Source organism: Phacochoerus africanus, chromosome 9 (assembly GCF_016906955.1).
Source record: "Phacochoerus africanus isolate WHEZ1 chromosome 9, ROS_Pafr_v1, whole genome shotgun sequence".
Lineage (NCBI taxonomy): Eukaryota > Metazoa > Chordata > Mammalia > Artiodactyla > Suidae > Phacochoerus > Phacochoerus africanus.
The window spans coordinates 118,324,028-118,342,193 of record NC_062552.1 but is presented as its reverse complement, the minus strand read 5'-3'; the positions used below and the strand labels follow the sequence as shown (position 1 = coordinate 118,342,193).

At 44.4% G+C, this 18,166-nt stretch overlaps 1 protein-coding gene across 2 annotated transcripts; it reads left to right on the top strand.

Annotated features, from left to right (window-relative positions):
- The first annotated feature begins 439 nt into the window (after positions 1 to 439).
- On the top strand, positions 440 to 17,624 carry LOC125135721 (uteroferrin-associated basic protein 2). Of its 2 annotated transcripts, none has more exons than XM_047796101.1 (5): positions 440 to 503; positions 9,049 to 9,714; positions 12,945 to 13,212; positions 15,229 to 15,373; positions 17,358 to 17,624. In XM_047796101.1, the coding sequence occupies exons 2-5, from the start codon at positions 9,069 to 9,071 to the stop codon at positions 17,562 to 17,564; spliced, it is 1,266 nt and encodes a 421-aa protein (XP_047652057.1). In that variant the 5' UTR covers positions 440 to 503; positions 9,049 to 9,068; the 3' UTR covers positions 17,565 to 17,624. The 2 variants fall into 2 exon arrangements, with proteins under 2 accessions (XP_047652057.1, XP_047652056.1); XM_047796100.1 differs by lacking the exon at positions 440 to 503 and adding an exon at positions 6,848 to 6,897.
- The last annotated feature ends 542 nt before the right edge of the window (positions 17,625 to 18,166 follow it).

Sequence of the window (18,166 nt, the reverse complement as noted above, 5' to 3'; positions counted from 1 at the left end):
GGGAGGGGGAGACACCACGAGGGATGGTTCAGTACAGCCCTTCACTAAATTTGAGGATGAGAACCAATAGCTGTGACTTGAAAGCATCACTTTGGGCACAAGCCCTGAGAAAGCCCCCCCGAGTACAGCGAGTCACCCCAACTGGTGCCACTGCCTCCCTGGAAAAGAGTGGCCACCTGTGTTGGGAGGCCAGCAGAAGCTGGGCCTGGGGAGCTGGCATTCAGGGACGCTCCTCCCCCCACCACAGAGCAGGATAGTCACACAGCACAGGGACAAGAGGGATGAAGCTCAGGGGAAAGGGATTTCCAAAAGTCTGTGGTTCCAGCTCACCGTCACAGTTGGAAACCCAGGGCTCCTGCATCACCGGGGGTTCATGTGGGTAAACACGCAGTGAGGCTAGCCATCAATGTCATTGTTCTTTGTGTTTCCATATCGGGAACATTTTCAAACAACAGAGGTGTTTCCTTCCAGCTCATTTCCCAGCCAGGAGTGGAGCTGAACAGGTAAGCGTTTGCGCAATGTTCTCCCCAGAGCATCCCTCACAGGGTGGCCAGCATCCTCCGTGCCACTCGGAGCTCAGGACCACCTCCTCGCGGGGCTCCCTTTTTGATCCCTGGCGTGGGGCTGATCTCCGGTACTCCTCTACCCTCCTCCCCTCCAGCTCAGCAGATGCCACTGAAAATGTGTTCAAAGGTCTAGCTTTAAAATGGAATACTGCAGGTTGTATTTACTGGTTGAAGCCAAAAATTAAAATCTCTCTATACCAGAAAACTTAAAAACATAAAAGTTGCTTAAGAAAGAAGGCTGATGTTGCTGTTTTTTGATAAATAAGGCAATTACTGAAGATGAGAGGAAGCATTCAAAGAACTTTTAAGTGCCCTTATATCTGAAAGTTTGCTCACTACCCCTTTCATCCAGGATCTATTACCAGAAAGAGGAGATGACTGGCCAGGGGACCGTGGGTTAGGACTATGGTCATGGTGTCAGGCAGATGGGAGTGTGAGCCCCAGTTCTGTTCCACCAGTAGCTGTGTGACTGTGGATGAGTAACTGAACCTCTCTGAGCCTGGATTCACATCTCCAAAACAGAAACTGTAATAATACAGCCGATTGTTGTGAGTGTTAAATGAGACACTGCAGATCAAGTGTGACAGTCAGTACCATTCAGCACAGGGGTGACCACTGTTGCTGTACAAGGCACACAGGGGTCTAGGCAGAGGGATGGCTGGAAGCTGCAGCCCCTCACTCCTCTAACTCTAGCTCAGCCCCTGCTCCCTGAGCAAAGTGCCCTAAGGGGCCCACCTCATAGGGCAGAGGGATGACCCTTGGGAGGGAATGGAGGCTTCTCCGTGAAGTCAGGGTCCCTCAAGGGAATATGTGCTCATGTGTTCATTTACTGAATGATCGTGTACCTACTGTGTGCCAACACAAAGGAGAGAATCATGAATTATGTACAGATTATTCCCACAAAGATTTCACAGGGTGGGAAGGAGTGAATCCAAGGATTTTTGCAAGCCAGCATGATGAGAGGTGAACACAGGGTGTGTTAGGAGCTCACAGAGCCTAGGTGGAAGGAGAGAGAGGTGGCTGTCGGGAAAGGCTTTCTCAAGGAGAGATCTGAACTGAATCCTGAAGAGTGGTTAGGAGCTGGGTTAGCCTAAGAGGGAGAAAGAGTGGGGACAGGGTTCCAGGCACAGGGAACAGTGTCTGGCCCCAGGGGACTCAGAGCTCCATAGAAAGTCAGGTGTCAGCCAGGAGGGCATCATGTACTGAGTGCCTACTGCATCCGTACTTTAACTCATCAAGCTCTCAGAAAAATCTGCAAAAGGAATACTATTTCCTTCAATTCAGAGGAGGAAGCTAAGGCTCAGAAAGATGGATAACTTGCTCAAGGTGGTCTCACAGCCTTGATATTGACCTTCAGGTCCATGTGAGCCCAGGCTCATCACCTTTCCCACAAAGCTTTTTGCCACTGCTCTTCTTTCTTTTTTTTTTTTTTTTTAATAGCTTTATTGAGCTCGCAGGTTGCATATCATAAAATCCACCCATTGTACATGTATAATTCAATGATTTTTAGTTCATTCATAACATTCTGCAACGTGACCTCCCTCCATCCAGTTTTAGAACATTTCAACTACCAAAAAATACCCTCAAGCCCATTTTCAATCTATCCTAGTAGCTACTCTCAGCTGTCCATTGATCTGCTTTCTCTTTCTAAAAAATTAGCTTTTCTGGATTTCTTATATCAGTGGTATCTTATAGTATGTAGCCTTTTGAGTCTGGCCTCTTTCACTATACTGTAATAATTTGAGTTCATTGATGTTGTAGCAGGGATCAATATTTTACATTTCAACCTGCAATAATATGTGAGGGTTCTAGTTTCTCCACATCCTTGCCGGCATTTGGTATTTTCTTTTGTATTACAGCTATTCCAATGGGTAGGCAACGTTATCTCACCATGTATTCTGTTTGCATTTTAATGACAAATGATGCTGAGCACGTTTCCATGTGATTATTAGAAGATTCTTATATCTTCTTGTAAAGTGTAGAGTCTTTCGACCATTTTTAAATTGGGTTGTTTGTCTCTTTATTATTGTTATGAGTTATTTACATATTCAGAACACAAGTCTCTTATCAGATGTATATTTTTCAAAAATTTTCTTCCAGGGAGTTCCCATTGTGGCGCAGCAGAAGCGAATCTGACTAGGAACCATGAGGTTGCGGGTTCGATCCCTGGCCTTGCTCAGTGGGTTAAGGATCCATCGTTTCCCATGAGCTGTGGTGTAGGTCACAGACACGGCTCAGATCTGGGATTGTTGTGGCTGTGGTGCAGGCCGGCAGCTGTAGCTCTGATTTGACCTCTAGCCTGAGAAATTCCATATACCACAGATGTGGCACTAAAACAAATAAAATATATTAAAAATTTTTCTTCCAGTCTGTACCTAGATGTTTCATTTTTATTATATCTGAGGCACCTAAGTTTTAAATTTTAATGGAATCTAATTTATGAAATTTTTTCTTATGCGATTTATGCTTTTGGTGTCAGGTCTTTTCTTAAACCAAGATCATGAAGACAATTTCCTTTTTTTTTTTTTTTTTTAGAAATGTTTTGTTTTTAACACAAATTTAAATCAATAGGCTATTTGAGTTGAATTCGGTATATGTTGAGAGGCAAAGATGTGTTTTTTGTTTTATTTTTTGCATATAGATATTCAATTTTTCCCAACAGCACTTATTGAAAATATTAATCCTTTCCCATTTAATTATCTTGACTCCTTTTCTGATATAGGTATTAAAGTAATAAATTTCCCTCTAATAGCTGCCTTAGCTGCATCCCACAGATTTTGATATATTAATTTGTTTGTTTGTTTCATTTAGTTTAAGATATTTTTACTTTTCCCTGTAATATTTTTTGGGCCATGAATTATGTAGAAGTGTGTTGTTTATTTTGCAAATATTTATGGCTTTTTCAGATTTCTTTCTTTTGTGAAGGTGTCATAGTCAGATGGCATACTTTTTGTCATTTCTATCTTATAAATACATTGTTAGACCTATTTTGTTGACCAGAATATGTACTATCCTGGATAATGTTTCCCATCATTTTAACCTATTCGTGTCTTTGAATCTAAGCTATGTCTCTTGTTGATAACGTATGGATGGGTCTTGCTTTTTTATTCAGCCTGACAACCTGTTACACCTAACTACAATGTCTACTACATACACAACTAGTGGATTTATTGATGTTTGGAATTATATACCGCATTTTGCTTTTTTGCTTTTCTGTTCCTCCTTTATTGCCTTCTTTTGAGTTAAGCAAATTTTTTAGTGTGTCTCTTTAATTCCTCTTTGGAATTTTTTTCTTTTTGTTTGCTTAGGGATCACAATACACATCATAACCTACTTCAAAAGAGAGTTAATTTCCGTAACATATAAAAACTTGGGACCAATATAACTTCCTTTCCTTCCCCTCTTTTGTGCTATTACTATCATATATATATTGTGTGTGTAAGTTATAAACCCAAGAACACGTTGTTGTTTTTACTGCCTTACAAAATCTTATGTAATTTAGAGAAATTAAGAGACTAATGAGAAAATACATGGAGAGCATCGTATATTTACCTACGTACTTACCACTTTAATCATTCTTCCTTTCTTCCTGTAGATTCGAGTTACCATCTGGTATCATTTCCTTTCAGTCTGAAGGACTTGCTTTAGTGTTTGTTGTAAAGGAATTTCTCTGGCAACAATTCTCTGAGTATTTATTTGTCTGTAAATATTATTATTTCACCTTCACTTTCAAAGGGTAGTTTTGCTGGCTAGACTTTGTTGACAGATTTTTCTTTCGCTCAGCACTTTGTCACCCAACTGCATTCTTCCCTCCATTGTTTCTAACTAGAACTTAGCCATTAATTGTTTTGTTATTCCCTTGCATGTGATTTTTATTTTTTTCTCTTGCTCCTTTCATGATATTCCCTTTGCCTTTCAACAATTTAATTATGGTATCTAGGTATGGATCTCTTCGAGCTTTTTGGATTTATAGTTTGTTTTTCCACCAAATTTGAGGAGCTTCCAGTTAGTATTTCTTCAAATATTTTTTCTGCACCTTTCTCTCTCTATGCTCCTTCTGGGAATCTCATTACACTTATATTTGTATGCTTGATATTGCATCACTGGTCAATGAGGCTCTGTTTTATTTATTTTTCTATTTTTTTATTTTCCTAGCTCTGTGCATATGGGATCATTTACATTTTTCCAGCTTTAAATTCACTGATTCTTTTCCCTACCCTCTCAAATCTGCTATTGAGATCTTCAGTGAATTTTTCAGTTATTATACTTTCAACTCCAGAATTTCCACTAAAAAATAATGTCTATCTCTTTATTTAGATTCCCTATCTGTTGTATCATTGTCATCATATTTTTCTTTCATTCTTTAAAAACATAGTTTCCTTGAATTCTTTTGATGTACTTGTGATAGCTGCTATATTCAACATCTGAGGATTCTCAGAGACTGTTTCTATTGACTTTTTTTCCTGAGTATGAGTCATACTTTCTTTTTTCTTTGCATTTATCATAATTTTTTGTTGAATGCTAGACATTTTAGATAGCACATAGCAGTAACTCTTGATCCTGACTCTTCCCTCTTGAGGGCTTTTGTTTTTGTTTGTTTAGTAATTTGCTTGGACTGAATCTGTGATGTGTGTTTCCCCTGAAAATTTATGACCAGTGATGTTTCTTCTCAGATTTTCTTTATTTTGTTTTTAAACCTGCCTTCTAGAGGTCACCTCAGTGTCGATATTGCTTATTTTCCAACCATATATTGGTCAGAAATTGTTTTCAAACACCTCGAGCCAATGAAGTTTCTACTTTCTGCTGATGGATCTGTGTGTGGAGGCTGATGAAACCATTCTAATCTCAAGCACCACCATATTTTGCTTTCCACTTTCTCTCTTGCTTCTCTACAGGCCAGGGAGATGAGAGTAATTTGGGCCTGCTCCCATCTCAATTGTACATGTACAGAGCCTCCTTTCAACTTGAAATATGCAGAGAGCTCATCAAGTCACCTATAGCTGTCACACCTCTTGAGACTTCCTGTTTAATCCCCTGCTGACCTATGAGTCCATCTACTGTTCCAAACACAACTGCAGGCTTGCAGAACCACTGCCCCTCATGATGCTCGCACACACTTTGCTCGTCACTGATACCATCATTGTAATTGACAATGCTCCAAGCCAAGTGAGTTTGCTCTGGCAACAGCAGCCCTGCTACCCACCAGAAGAGCTGGAGTGGGGTGGAAGCAGCCCCAGAAGAGGATGCCACAGACTCACTTTGTACTTTTTTTCACAGCTGCATCACGGCATATGGATGTTTCTGGGCTAGGGGTTGAATCAGAGCTGCAGCTGCCAATCTACACTGTAGCCACAGCATGTGGGATCCAAGCCTCCTCTGCGACCTACACCACAGCTCAAGGCAACACCAGATCCTTAACCCACTGAGTGAGGTCAGGGATCAAACCTGCATCCTCACGGATACTAGTCAGATTCTTAACCCACTGAGCCACGACAGGAACTCCTCACTTTGTTCTTACACAGAATTCAGTACTATTCATGAACGAACACTTATCTGTTCGTTGTGGGCCTTTGGTGAATTTCGATAGCACTGAAATAATTGTTTTTGTCCATTTTGTTCAGCTCTTTATTTGCAATTGAGGAGAAGATAATGGCGGTCACGTCACTCCACCATGCCAGAAGTGAATTTGCCCTAGACTTGGAAAAACCTTGCACACACAACCTTGAACCACATCCCCAGGGAACCCAACCCCACACCAGCATTCAGAATGCCCTGTTCAGGCTTCCCTGACAACACACAGACTCCTGCCTCTTTTTTATTTTTAAGAGTTAGATGCAAGATTACATAATCTCTCATGATTGTCCTAGATTATTAACTGTGCCTTTTTATTTCCATGCACAACCCCTTACTGGTAATGTGTACTCCTCTTGAGCTAATCAAATGGACCCCACAGTTCTTTTACCTGTTTTGTTTCTTGCTCAAAACCAAAAGCTCCTTGAAGGGTGGAGGCCAGGCCTTAAGCATCTTGTTCCCCTAATATCTATACCAGAGCATGGCTCTGAGTAGGGACTAGGAGTTTGTAGAAATAACACTGAGTATTTTAATGAACAGTAGTTCAAATGGTATCATAATCCATTAATTTCCTCATTGTTACACTGGAGGCTGAAATGATTCAGCTCTTGTTTGCTCTGGATAATGTTTGGACACAACCTTTTGGCCAAGTTAATATTAATTCAGGTTTATCCATTCCACTACCCCAGTGGCAGTATAAATAAGTCACTGACAGATGCAGAGAACAACAGCCATAGACAACAGCAGGCTCCCCTGGAGGGTAAGACACCTTTCTTCTCTTGGGGACAGTGTGGTTCCACGTGGGTAGGTGTTTGGTTGCTCTTTGGCTATATTTTAGGTAGTATCTGCCTTAGGCAAGATGATGGAGGATGCAGTATAAGAAGTATGTATGTATGTTTTCTGGAATCCCCTTCACTCACTATACACCCCTTCCCATGGTCCCCTCTCACTCACTGCCTCCCCCAGCCACAATGTCCTCCATTTCTCACTGCATCTTCCCCACTCAGATGAGGTGACTAAAAGAGGCAGTGAAGGAGGAGGTTGGCAGTGCAAGGAAGGGGCTATTGACAGGGGAGTGTGAAGGAGACAGTGAGCAAGTGGGGCAGACTCCTCAGGACGGTGAGGCTGGTTGGCAAGAACCAAGGCATGACAGGATTTCTGTGCTACCCCAAGAATTTGGACTTTATCCCCTTGAAGCTCAGGGGGAGCCCACACTGGCTGTAGTGTGGCCGGAAGGGTTGATGGGAAAAGACTGTTAGTGGGGAGCTGCTGTCATGGCAGCTTGGAGTGCATGACAAAATGCCATAGACTGAGTGGCTTAAACAACAGAAAATTATTATCGCACAGCTCCGAGGCTAAAAGTCTGAGATCAAGGTACCAACATGGTTGGATTCTGGTGAAACTCCTGGCTTACATATGGTCTTCTCACTGTGTCCTCATTGGACCGCCTCATTTTGGATGCAGATGTAAGGACAGAGTTGGGGAGAGCCAGCACTCTCTTATATGAGCACCAGTATGTGGTCACACACCCTTGTGACCTTGTGAGGGACCCTCGTGACCTCATCGAATTACTTCTCAATGTCCCCCCTCCAAATACGATTACATTCAGAGTTAGGGCTTTGACATAGGAATTTTGAGAGATGTGAAGCTTCAGTTCAGAGCAGATGCTTTTTCAAGGAAGGAATGTCAGTGGCAGCAACGATGCAGAGAAGTGGACCCTGTGCCCAGAGCTGTGCTAGGTACCATGGGGACACAAAGGAGGGGGACATGGTCCCGCCCTGAAAAGGCGAAACTTGAGCACAAGCTTAGGTCATGGTTCACATTTTCTTCCTTCCCATTGGTGGGGTCAGCACTCCTGCCAATAACACCCTTTCCAGATGCAAAGCCTGACTTTTGCCCTCACTCAATCCTGGGGGGCACTTGTGGAGACAGAGAGGAGCTCATGCCCTGACAGTGGGTAAAGGGAAGTAGTGGTGAGCTCAGAAAGGCCTAAGTGAAGTAACCTGGATTTCCTGACATGACCACTGCCAGACTCTTGGCTCAGCTGATGTCTAAGTCACCTGAGCGCCACCTGGGCTTTACTTTAGAAATCACACCCGCACCTCTAAAGCCAGATCTGGCCTACACTTGGGCTTTATGCGGCTAGCAAGTGCTTTTGGCAAGATTTAATTTTTCATATAAAAATCAGGATTTTGATTTTTGGGGTTTTTGAGTATGAGCTTTTGTTCTCCTTGCTTGGCCCTGCAGGAAACCTTCCTCTGCTTTAAAAAAAAATAATAATGGATTTCCAGATGCTTCTGAAACAAACAGAAAAATCTAGCCCCAGTGCCCCAGCACTGCCACAGGTTAATCACAGGTGGAGCTGGAGCTCCTGCCCCTTCAGTCCGGGCCCCCTCCCCATTTTCCCCAGTCCGCAGAGCACCTTACTGCACTACATGTGCTGTCTTTACATGTGTATCTTTCTGGACAGATCTCATAGGCATTTGAATCTGCAATCTTTGCTTTTTCTCTCCTCTTGGCTCTTTCCTTTCCACACTTTTTGGAATTTTGTCATGAATTCTGTTTTAAAATAAATAAATAAACAAAAACGAAGAAGAGAAAAAGAAAAAGGAAAGACAGAAATCTCAGTGTGGTTGGAGACTTGTACAGAGGCCCACGTGTAGCATAGGCTAGAGGCAGAACTGGATCCCTCACTATCAGGTCACTTATCTTTAATTTGTCTAAAGTCATGTCCCAGAATCTTCTCAGACTGTCCTCCATAGACTTAGCTAGCATCCGCCAATCCAGGACTAATGGCAACCCCACCCAGGTGAACTGCACTGAGAGAAGACTGAGCCCTTTTCAATCCCCTCCACACTGAGAACCCAGCCCATCGAATGTTCACATGTATACCTCTTCCTTCCAATAACAGCTCTCTGGATTGTTGCAGAAATGTCCCACGGGAAAATGCCTCTGGTGCTTTCTCTGGTTCTCATCCTCTGTGGCCTTTTTAATAGCATCTCCTGTGAAAAGCAGCAAACCTCCCCAAAGACTATTACCCCAGTCTCATTCAAGAGAATTGCAGCTCTCTCCCAGAAGATGGAAGCTAACTACAAGGCTTTTGCCCAAGAATTGTTCAAGACTCTGTTAATCGAGGATCCCAGAAAGAATATGATCTTCTCCCCTGTGAGCATCTCCATTTCCCTGGCCACCCTCTCCCTGGGGCTCAGATCCACAACACGCACCAACGCCATTGACATCCTGGAACGTGACCTCAGAAACCTCCGAGTGTGGGACAAGCACCAGGCTTTACAGCATCTTGTTGAGATGCTGCACGAGCTAGAAAAGAAGAAACAGCTGAAGCACAAGGATATTTTCTTTATCGATAGGAACAAGAAGATGAACCAGATGTTTCTGAAGGCGATCGAGAGGGTATATAAAGTGGACATCCAGATGATCGACTTTAAAGATAAAGAAAAAACCAAGACGGCCATCAACCAATTTGTGGCTGACAAAATAGATAAGAAAGCCAAAAACCTAATCACCCACCTGGACCCTCAGACCCTCCTATGTCTTGTCAACTACGTTTTTTTCAAAGGTGAGGTTTACTAAGTGCATGAATTCCCATTTGAGGTAATCTTTGCCCTTGTGTTTCCTAAAAGGTTTGTGTCAGAAAAAAAAAAAAAAGTAGTTTATGTGAGTATATCCCATTTTCCCAGAAACCAGTAGATCCAAAACTTTTTCGTTGTCTTTGATATCATTGTTGTCCAGCATTTTGCACTTTTTCTCCTCTTAATCCTTTTAATCATCTTGTTTGCCTTGCTTATGGTATTTTGGAGTAAAAGGCAATGACTCTTGCTGGTAAAAAGGAAAGAAGAAATCTTTTTGCAGAGGCAAGAGCATCAGCCAATTCACCTCTTCTGTAAGGTCAGATCAGCGTGACTTGTGATGCTTGTCAAAGCTGTGTCCAGTGCTGTATTCAGGTCACCTACCACTTGTCTAAAATATCACTGTACCTTCCTGGTCACAGATCTTGACATTGCCTGTGTTTTTTCAAGTGGGCTCAGAGTTACCCTTTGCCAGCATTCCTCTTCCTCTTTATAACCTCTTCCTCCACTTTGCATTACCAGTCTCCTTTCTCCATGGACTCTCAACCAATGGCCTCTCCTCCTGCCCAAATGGGGACAAGAAAGCAATTCAGACAGGATGCCCTCCATGTGCTGCCCAGACTCAGACATCTCTCCCCTTGCTCTCTCCTACCATCACAGTGAAGAAGTGCTTGTCCCCTCCCTCCCATTCCTCAGAAGGGGGTCCCCCCTTCCATCTTCCATGCTCAAGCACTCCCCCCACTTTCCTCTGCCCCCATGGCTCATGTTTTTTTTTTCTCCTTTGCTGTTTTCTCCTCTTCTAATGTCAGAAATGTATTCTCCCACCCCACCTAGGCTCACAACTTCAAACATCATCTGGGCTCTGATTATTCTCCAGTCTTTAATGCAGCCTGGACCACCTCTTCTGAGGTCTGGACTCTGATACTCATCTGCTTACTGACATCTCCTTGGGGATGTTTCACAGATTCTCAAACACCATCCCCAAACCTTGCATCCTCCCAACACACTGCATCTCCCCACCATTCTCCTGACCTCAGAGAATCACAATGCCATCCAGACAAAACCCAAGAAACACAGCAGGTCCCATGACTTCTGCCTGCAGAGTTTATCTTGAATGTGTTCACATCTCAGCATCTCATCCACCATGTCCCTAGCCCAGGTCATCATCATCACTTGCCCCAATTGTCGAGCTGCTCTGTTTCCATTTGTGCCTGCATCCAATCCCTTCTCCACTAAAAGGCCAAAACAATGCTCTTAAAACATAAATCACATCATTTCCCCCAATGAAAGCCCTCCCTTAACTTGGAATGAAATCCCACTGGACTCAGCTATGCATGCTTCCAGCCCTGCCTATCCCTCCAGTGTCTCTCCATCTCCGTCCTTCTCATTGTTATGCCTCGCCCATGAAGACCTTCTTCCTTAAATGCAGCCTGCATTTTCCTGTCTTATTGCATGGTGTTCCTTCCCTAGGGAGGTTCTTCCTCTCATTCTTTGTCACATGGAGCATCCTCTTCTTTTAAGCCTCAGCCTCAACGCCCCCTCCTCAAGGAGGCCTCCCCTGGCCATCCAGAGTAAGTCTTTCCACCCTTGGGCTCAGCTAATTGCTTGGGTCTTTCCTCATGATCATCATACTTTTAATCATTTACAGTGGTGGGTTGCTTCTCTCCCCTAGAAAGTAAACCCCATAAGGACATGGAGTTCCTCAGCTTATTCACTGCTATAACCTCAGTACTTGGTGCGGTAGTTGGCACATCTAAGGAGCTCAAGAAATTTTAGGCTTGAATGAGTCAATTAACAGATATCCTATTATGGCTTAAACAGGGTTCCAACCAGAACACAAAGATTGTCCTTTGTGTGATAAGTGAGGGAAATTCTCATAAATCAATGTTTCCCAGCACAGGATGTTTGCTCAGGCTGCTGGGACCATCTGTTATTCACATGTGGACCCACAGTTCCAAGCTAGGTACCTGGGATGTAGAACATGCTCCACAAATGATCTTGGAGGAATCACTTCTCTGGATTTTCCAGAGAACTCTCTGGCACAGTTCCCTCTGAAAGCTTTCCAAAAGCTTTATCCATATCACTCCTTAGAAGGCGAGTCATAAAAACAGAACAGAGAGGACCATGAGCCTGGCTGTAGAATCAGAAGCAAGGCCAACACGTGTAGAGATTTTCCAGACCAGACCCAATGGTCCTCACTCTGGGGGACAGATGCATTTTTTTAACTGGTGCGTACATTGGATCTTCTTTTAAATCCACTGGGGAAGTGTATTATTTAAAGCAGGATTTCAAGCAGGTGTGTGTGTATGTAAGTTTCTCTCCTTAAGTAAGTTAGGTAAATTTTTAACAGATTTCTTTGCCATAAGACTTCTTCGAACTCTCTTTTTTAAATTATATTGAAGTATAGTTGATTTACTTGATAGGGATTGCATTGAAAATGTAGATTGCTTTGGGTAGTATGGCCTTTTTTACAATATTAATTTTTCCAACCTAGGAGTGTGGAGTATCTTTCCATTTTTTTACATCTCCTTTAATTTCCTTGATTAATGTTTTATAGTGCTCAGCATATAAGTCTTTTACTGCCTTGGTCAGGTATATTCCCACGTATTTATTTTTTGGGGTGCAATTTATGTATTGGGGAAATTAAAAAAAGAAAAAAAGAAGTATATTTGATTTACAATGTGATAATTTCTGCTGCACAGCAAAGGGATTCAGCTATACATGTACACACATCCATTCGTTTTTCAGATTTTCTTCCCATATAGGTTATCACAGAATATTGAGTAGAGTTCCCTGTGCTGTACAGCAGGTCCCCCTTGCCCATCAACTCCATATACAGTAATGTGCTCTTAATACACTCAAATGCAGTAGGAATTTTCAAAGAAGGGACGCTGTGGTCAATGTTTCCTAAGTTTTATTTGATAACAAAATCCTTTCTGGTGTTAGAGTCCCAGAGGCAGTTATTTTGGTAAACATCTTCTGAGAATTACAGATTTAAAGAAATCCTGTGGTGAATACCTTTGAAAATCATGCATTTGCCTTTCTTTCCTTTGTACCAGTCTGGAATTTTACGTATTCTGCTCACTAAGGTCAAGGTATCACTGTAAATAGACTGATTCCTCCTACCTAAGCCCATCACCTCCAGGGTCTCCAAACAAGTGGGTGGTGATGCCTTTTCCACAAAATCCCTTTTTGATTCTTCCTTCCTGATTCCCCCCAGGCATTTTGGAAAGAGCTTTCCAAACCAACCTCACAAAGAAGGAGGACTTCTTTGTGAATGAAAAGACCATAGTGCAGGTGGACATGATGAGGAAGACAGAACGAATGATTTACAGCCGGTCAGAGGAACTGCTGGCTACGATGGTTAAAATGCCTTGCAAAGAAAATGCGTCCATAATTCTTGTCCTCCCTGACACAGGAAAATTTGACTTTGCTTTAAAAGTGATGGCTGCTAAGAGAGCTAGACTTCAGAAAACCAATGACTTCAGGTATGCTATTCTGGAAGAACATTCTAGAATATTGGTTTTTTCTCAATCCCCTCTTCCTCTATGCAAAAGTCTTACTTGAGTTGCAGCAGGGGTGGGTGGGACATCTGGTTATTTCCTAGCATATTTGTAGGAAAGAAGGAAGAATAGTAGCCTGAATCCCATTACCAGATGGAAGCCCCTTAACTGTTAATTAGGGTTCTTTTGGTTACCTGTACAGTATCACAAATGCACCTCATACAAGCTCAAGGTGGGGAGAGAGAAATTTATTGGAAAGATATATGGGAATTTCATGGGACACCATGGAATAAACACACCCAGGTCTCTTCAGGGGTTGGACAAGAGACAGCAACCTCAGCTGGAGCCCCATCTCTCTCGGTGTCACTTGTCCTTGCTTCTAATCTCACTAGCGAAACACACCAGCTTTTCACACGCAATTTAGCACAAGAGCCACTCACCCCAAAAATACTTCCTGAGCATCTACTATATGCTTGGTTCTGGGAATATAATCATTAGTCAAACACATCTCTGCTGTTGTGGAATTTTCAATCTGGTGGAAGAGGCAGAATAAATAATAAATAATAATAAACTAATAAATATACAATTTCAAATTGTAGTAAAAGATATGGAGGAAATGCGTAGGGTGCTATAACAGGAAAGTCAGTGGTAGAGTAATAATTGGGGATCTTCATTATGGGGATCTTAATTAAGTATGATGGTCAGGGAAGAATCCTTTCAAGCTGAGACCACTGTGGACAGACACGCCTCTCTTCCCTGCAATCAAATGCTCCACCCCAGACTAAATCTAGCATCTTCCCATCCCAATGACATTCCTGGAAGAGAGAATTGTATTGATCCAGCTGGAGTATGATGGTCACCAAGGTCCAATCGAATGCGGATAATTGCGTAGTGTAAGCAGTGATCTTCGTGGCGGGAGTAGGGGAACAGTCTTTGGGCAATGAATGTGTAAACTGGGAAGAAACCTCCAAAGAATGTTTACTTCTGCAGTTGAAGGCCACAGCAGAGTGGCTCTGCCATCTTGGGCAATAGTTGTGCCTCCCACAGTGTTCCTGATTGGGCACAGAAGGAGTACAGGGGTAGAGGAACACAACTGAATGGGTCATTATCCCATTAGAAGCTCAATCCCATATTGACACAGGCTAACATGTCTTGGTTTATGAGCAACAAAAAATGTTAGGGGGGGTCACTTGGCACGCTGCATCCTCATCCTCTTCCTTAGCCACAGACCTGCTCATCTGTAGGGGACCTCTTCTCCTCTCTGTTTGAAAACGTGTTATCTGGGCTGGAGTTTCCTCTCCCACGAAAATTCCTTTACTCTGCCTCCAGCAAGATAACCTCATGCCCTCCATCTTCCCCACTATGCTTAGGGTCACTGCCTTATTTATTTATTTATTTATTGTCTTATTAGGGCCACACCCATGGCATATGGAAATTCCCAGGCTAGGGGTCGAATCAGAGTTATAGCTGCCGGCCTACACCACAGCCACAGCAACTCAGGATCCAAGCTGTATCTGCGACCTACACCACAGCTCATGGCAATGCCAGATCCTTAACCCACTGAGCAAGGCCAGTGATCGAACCCACGTCCTCATGGATACTAGTCGGGTTCCTTAATACTGAGCCATGACGGGAACTCTGGGTCACTGCCGAATTTAAAACCCTGCTTATAGACAGAGGGTTGGAGGGACTCAGGGATGGATGCCTTTGGTCTGACCTCAACTTCTCTTGCACAGAGTACCTGGGAAGGAGATTATTTGAATCATAAGTTGTATTTTGAGTAAGTTATCTTCTTGGAAATTCAAAATTGCTGCTCATCCCCCAGCTTCTTTAATTTCCCCCCAAGGAAGCATTGAAAGCTAATCCTTTTATTACCTTTTCTCTTCAAAAAGGACTTTAGGCCTAGGAGAGTATGCTTCCTCAGCCTTAGGAGAGGGCCCTTCCCCAGCACCCTAGGAAAGGGCCATAGTTCAGCTTCCTTGTTTTGTTCATTTTCAACAGATTGGTGCACTTAGTTGTGCCCAAGATCAAGATCACCTCCAAGATAGACTTAAAACGTCTGCTTCCAAAGATTGGCATCAATGACATATTCACTACCAAGGCCGTCGCCTGGAACACCACCAAGAAGATTTCGACTATCCTGGAGGTGAGTAGGGCCTCTGCAAAATTTCTGTCTTATCCACCACAGTCTTCATTGAAAAACAACTTTCTATACATCAGTTCCAGCTCTTCTCTGCGTGGGTTCATGGGATTTAGGGTTCTTTCTTCATTCGTTCATTGAAAAGTCACTGCATCAAGCACATTTGGAGTCAATGGGGATAAAGTTGTGAGCGAGCCAGACAAAATCTTACTCTCACTGCTGTTCCATTCTACTGAGCAGGCCAGCAGACAGGTATGTTTTGTATCCACCAGGGATAGGTCCTGGGGAGAAAGGAGAACTGAGACTCTGAACGGCATGATAGGGTGGAGTGGGCAGGCCTGAGACGGGCTGCCTTGGCCCTTCTGCCAAGGCCTGTATGAAGGGCAGGACAGAACAAGGGGACACATGCGTGGGGACATGTGTTCCAGGCAAAGAGAACAGCAAGGGTATCCTGAGGGGAAGTGAACTTGACAATGCTGAGGAGTCCCAGAAGGCCCAGGCAGCGAGAGTGGTGAGTGAGCCAGAGCCTGGTGGGCAGTGAGGACAGTAGTCAGGCAGGGTCAGGTCACAGAGGCCTCACAGGCCCTGGACAGGATTGGGGGTTTCTTTGACTGGCATGGAAGACCACCAAGGCTGACATGAACAACCTATGTTTTCCAAAAACCATGTGGAGACTAGGCAGTGCCCTAGAGGAAGAGGGGGACCCATTAGGAAGCTTGGCGGGTAGCCCAGGTGAGAGGAAATGAAAGTTGGACAGGGCGCTAGAGGGAGGGTTGGCGGTGATGAGAAGGATCTGTGTGCCTTTTGAGGACAGAGCTGGGGGCAGGGAGGAGAGAGTCAGGTTTGTAAGTCAGAGCCTGGTAAACCATGGAGCCAACGCCTGAGGCAGGAAGGATGGAGAGGGAGCTGGTTTGGGGGAGTAGGTAGGGACTGCTGGCTCTGCCAAACTGGAGATGCCAGTCAGATGTCCAGATGCCATGGAGCATTTACTTTGAGTTAATTTTACCCATCCCCGTAGGCACAAGGGGCTGCCCTCCAGTTACTCCACCAAGGTCACTAACTGGCCAGCTACCTTGTGGCCACCCTGTAACACTTTGCTCCGGACATAAAGAGCAGTCATGGTCCCTCCCCATGATACAGCCTCTGACAAATTACAAAGCATTTTTTCATAGTTTCTCTCCAAATGACTCTGTCATTTCTCAATGACCCTGGGGGTGGGGAGAGGACAGGGGCCATGTCCTCTAATTGGGGGATGAAGGAGCTGTCATGGACATTGGTGGAGTTCCCAGGATTGGGCCCCACTGGGAGGCAGTTCTTCCTGTGACCCAGTGGGTATAAGTGCTACATGTTGTGTCCAATTCAAACAATCCACCCAGCAAGGATGTCTGAGGCTGGAGGTCGGGTTGCATTTGAGAGGTGCCAAACCCATTGCCATTAATGCAAGCAGTCATTGTCACGTCCCCCAGCAGGGTCTTCTGTAGACTAGGGAGCGGACATACGTGTTCTGGCTCAGGCACTTCCACACGGAGGGCAAATTGTCCTCAGTTGGATGGAGACAACAAAAGCCAGCGCCTTATTAGTTGTCACCACATCCTTCTTGAAAGTATATGAGAGAACTATCTCAGTCATTCAATGGGATTTTTTTTCTAAGCCTTCAGACCTCCCAGCATTCCTCTGTGTTTTATTCCCCTTTCCTCCCTTTTAAACAAGCAGCCTCCTTGAACTGTCTGTCCTGTATTTAGAGAGTCTGAACTCAGCAATTACCAACGCTAGTGTCAACCCCTTGTGGGGGTTCAATGGTGAATGCAGCTGCTGGGAGCCTGGTTTTCCGGAATGGAAGCTGGTTTTCCTCCACCTGCCATCAGCTGGGGAGTGAGGTTTCCTCCCTGACCTTGGCCATGGAAGATCACTGGGCACACCACCCTGGCTTGTCCTCCGGCCAGCCAGGTGAGTTCACACCCAGCGCTGAAAGGAAACCTATCTCCCCTAGGCCGTGCATCATGCTGTGATAGAGGTGAAGGATGATGGCTTGACCAAGAATGCAGCCAAGGACAAGGAATTTTGGAAGGTCCCCGTGGACAAGAAGGAGGTCCCCGTGGTTGTGAAGTTTGACAGACCCTTCTTCCTCTTTGTAGAGGATGAGATAACTCGAAGAGACCTCTTCGTGGCCAAAGTCTTCAACCCCAAAACTGAGTAGAGGTGGGGCCAGGCTGTGCTGAGCAGGAACTTTGGTCATGAATAAAATGAATATAATTCACCACCTGTGCATTAAAAGAGGCTGAGACTGAGAAGTGTCGTCTGAGCATGGCATGGGGATGGGTCATTGCTGTTCTTCTGTCTGGGAACAGAGGGAGTTTGAGGGCCTGCCAAAGACATTTGGTCAGTGACTCTTCTGGTTGACATAAGCAGGGCAGCAATTCTGATGGATGCAAGCAGGTGCAGGAGGGCTGTTTCAGTCTGTGGCTGTCCCATTGGTCTCGCTCCCTGCGCAGCTGGCAGTCAGAGCTCATCTCCTCATCAGTACAAGAAGAGTTGTGTTTACTCTCCCAGGCAGCCCCAGGTAGAGGCAGGTCCCACCACAGAGAGGAAAGTGGGAGAGGAAGGGTGGGGACCTCCAGACACCTCAGTGGCTTCTGTGTGTTCACTCATCTCCAAGGGAAACAGGGGTACCTGGAGAGGCAGAGGGCCCCAAATATGTTGGCAGCATCTACTCTGTCCCATGCCCTGGTCTCTTTCCATCTTTACAACAGTCCTCTGTGAGGGAGTTATTACTGCCCCCAACTGGACAGAAAGTAGAAC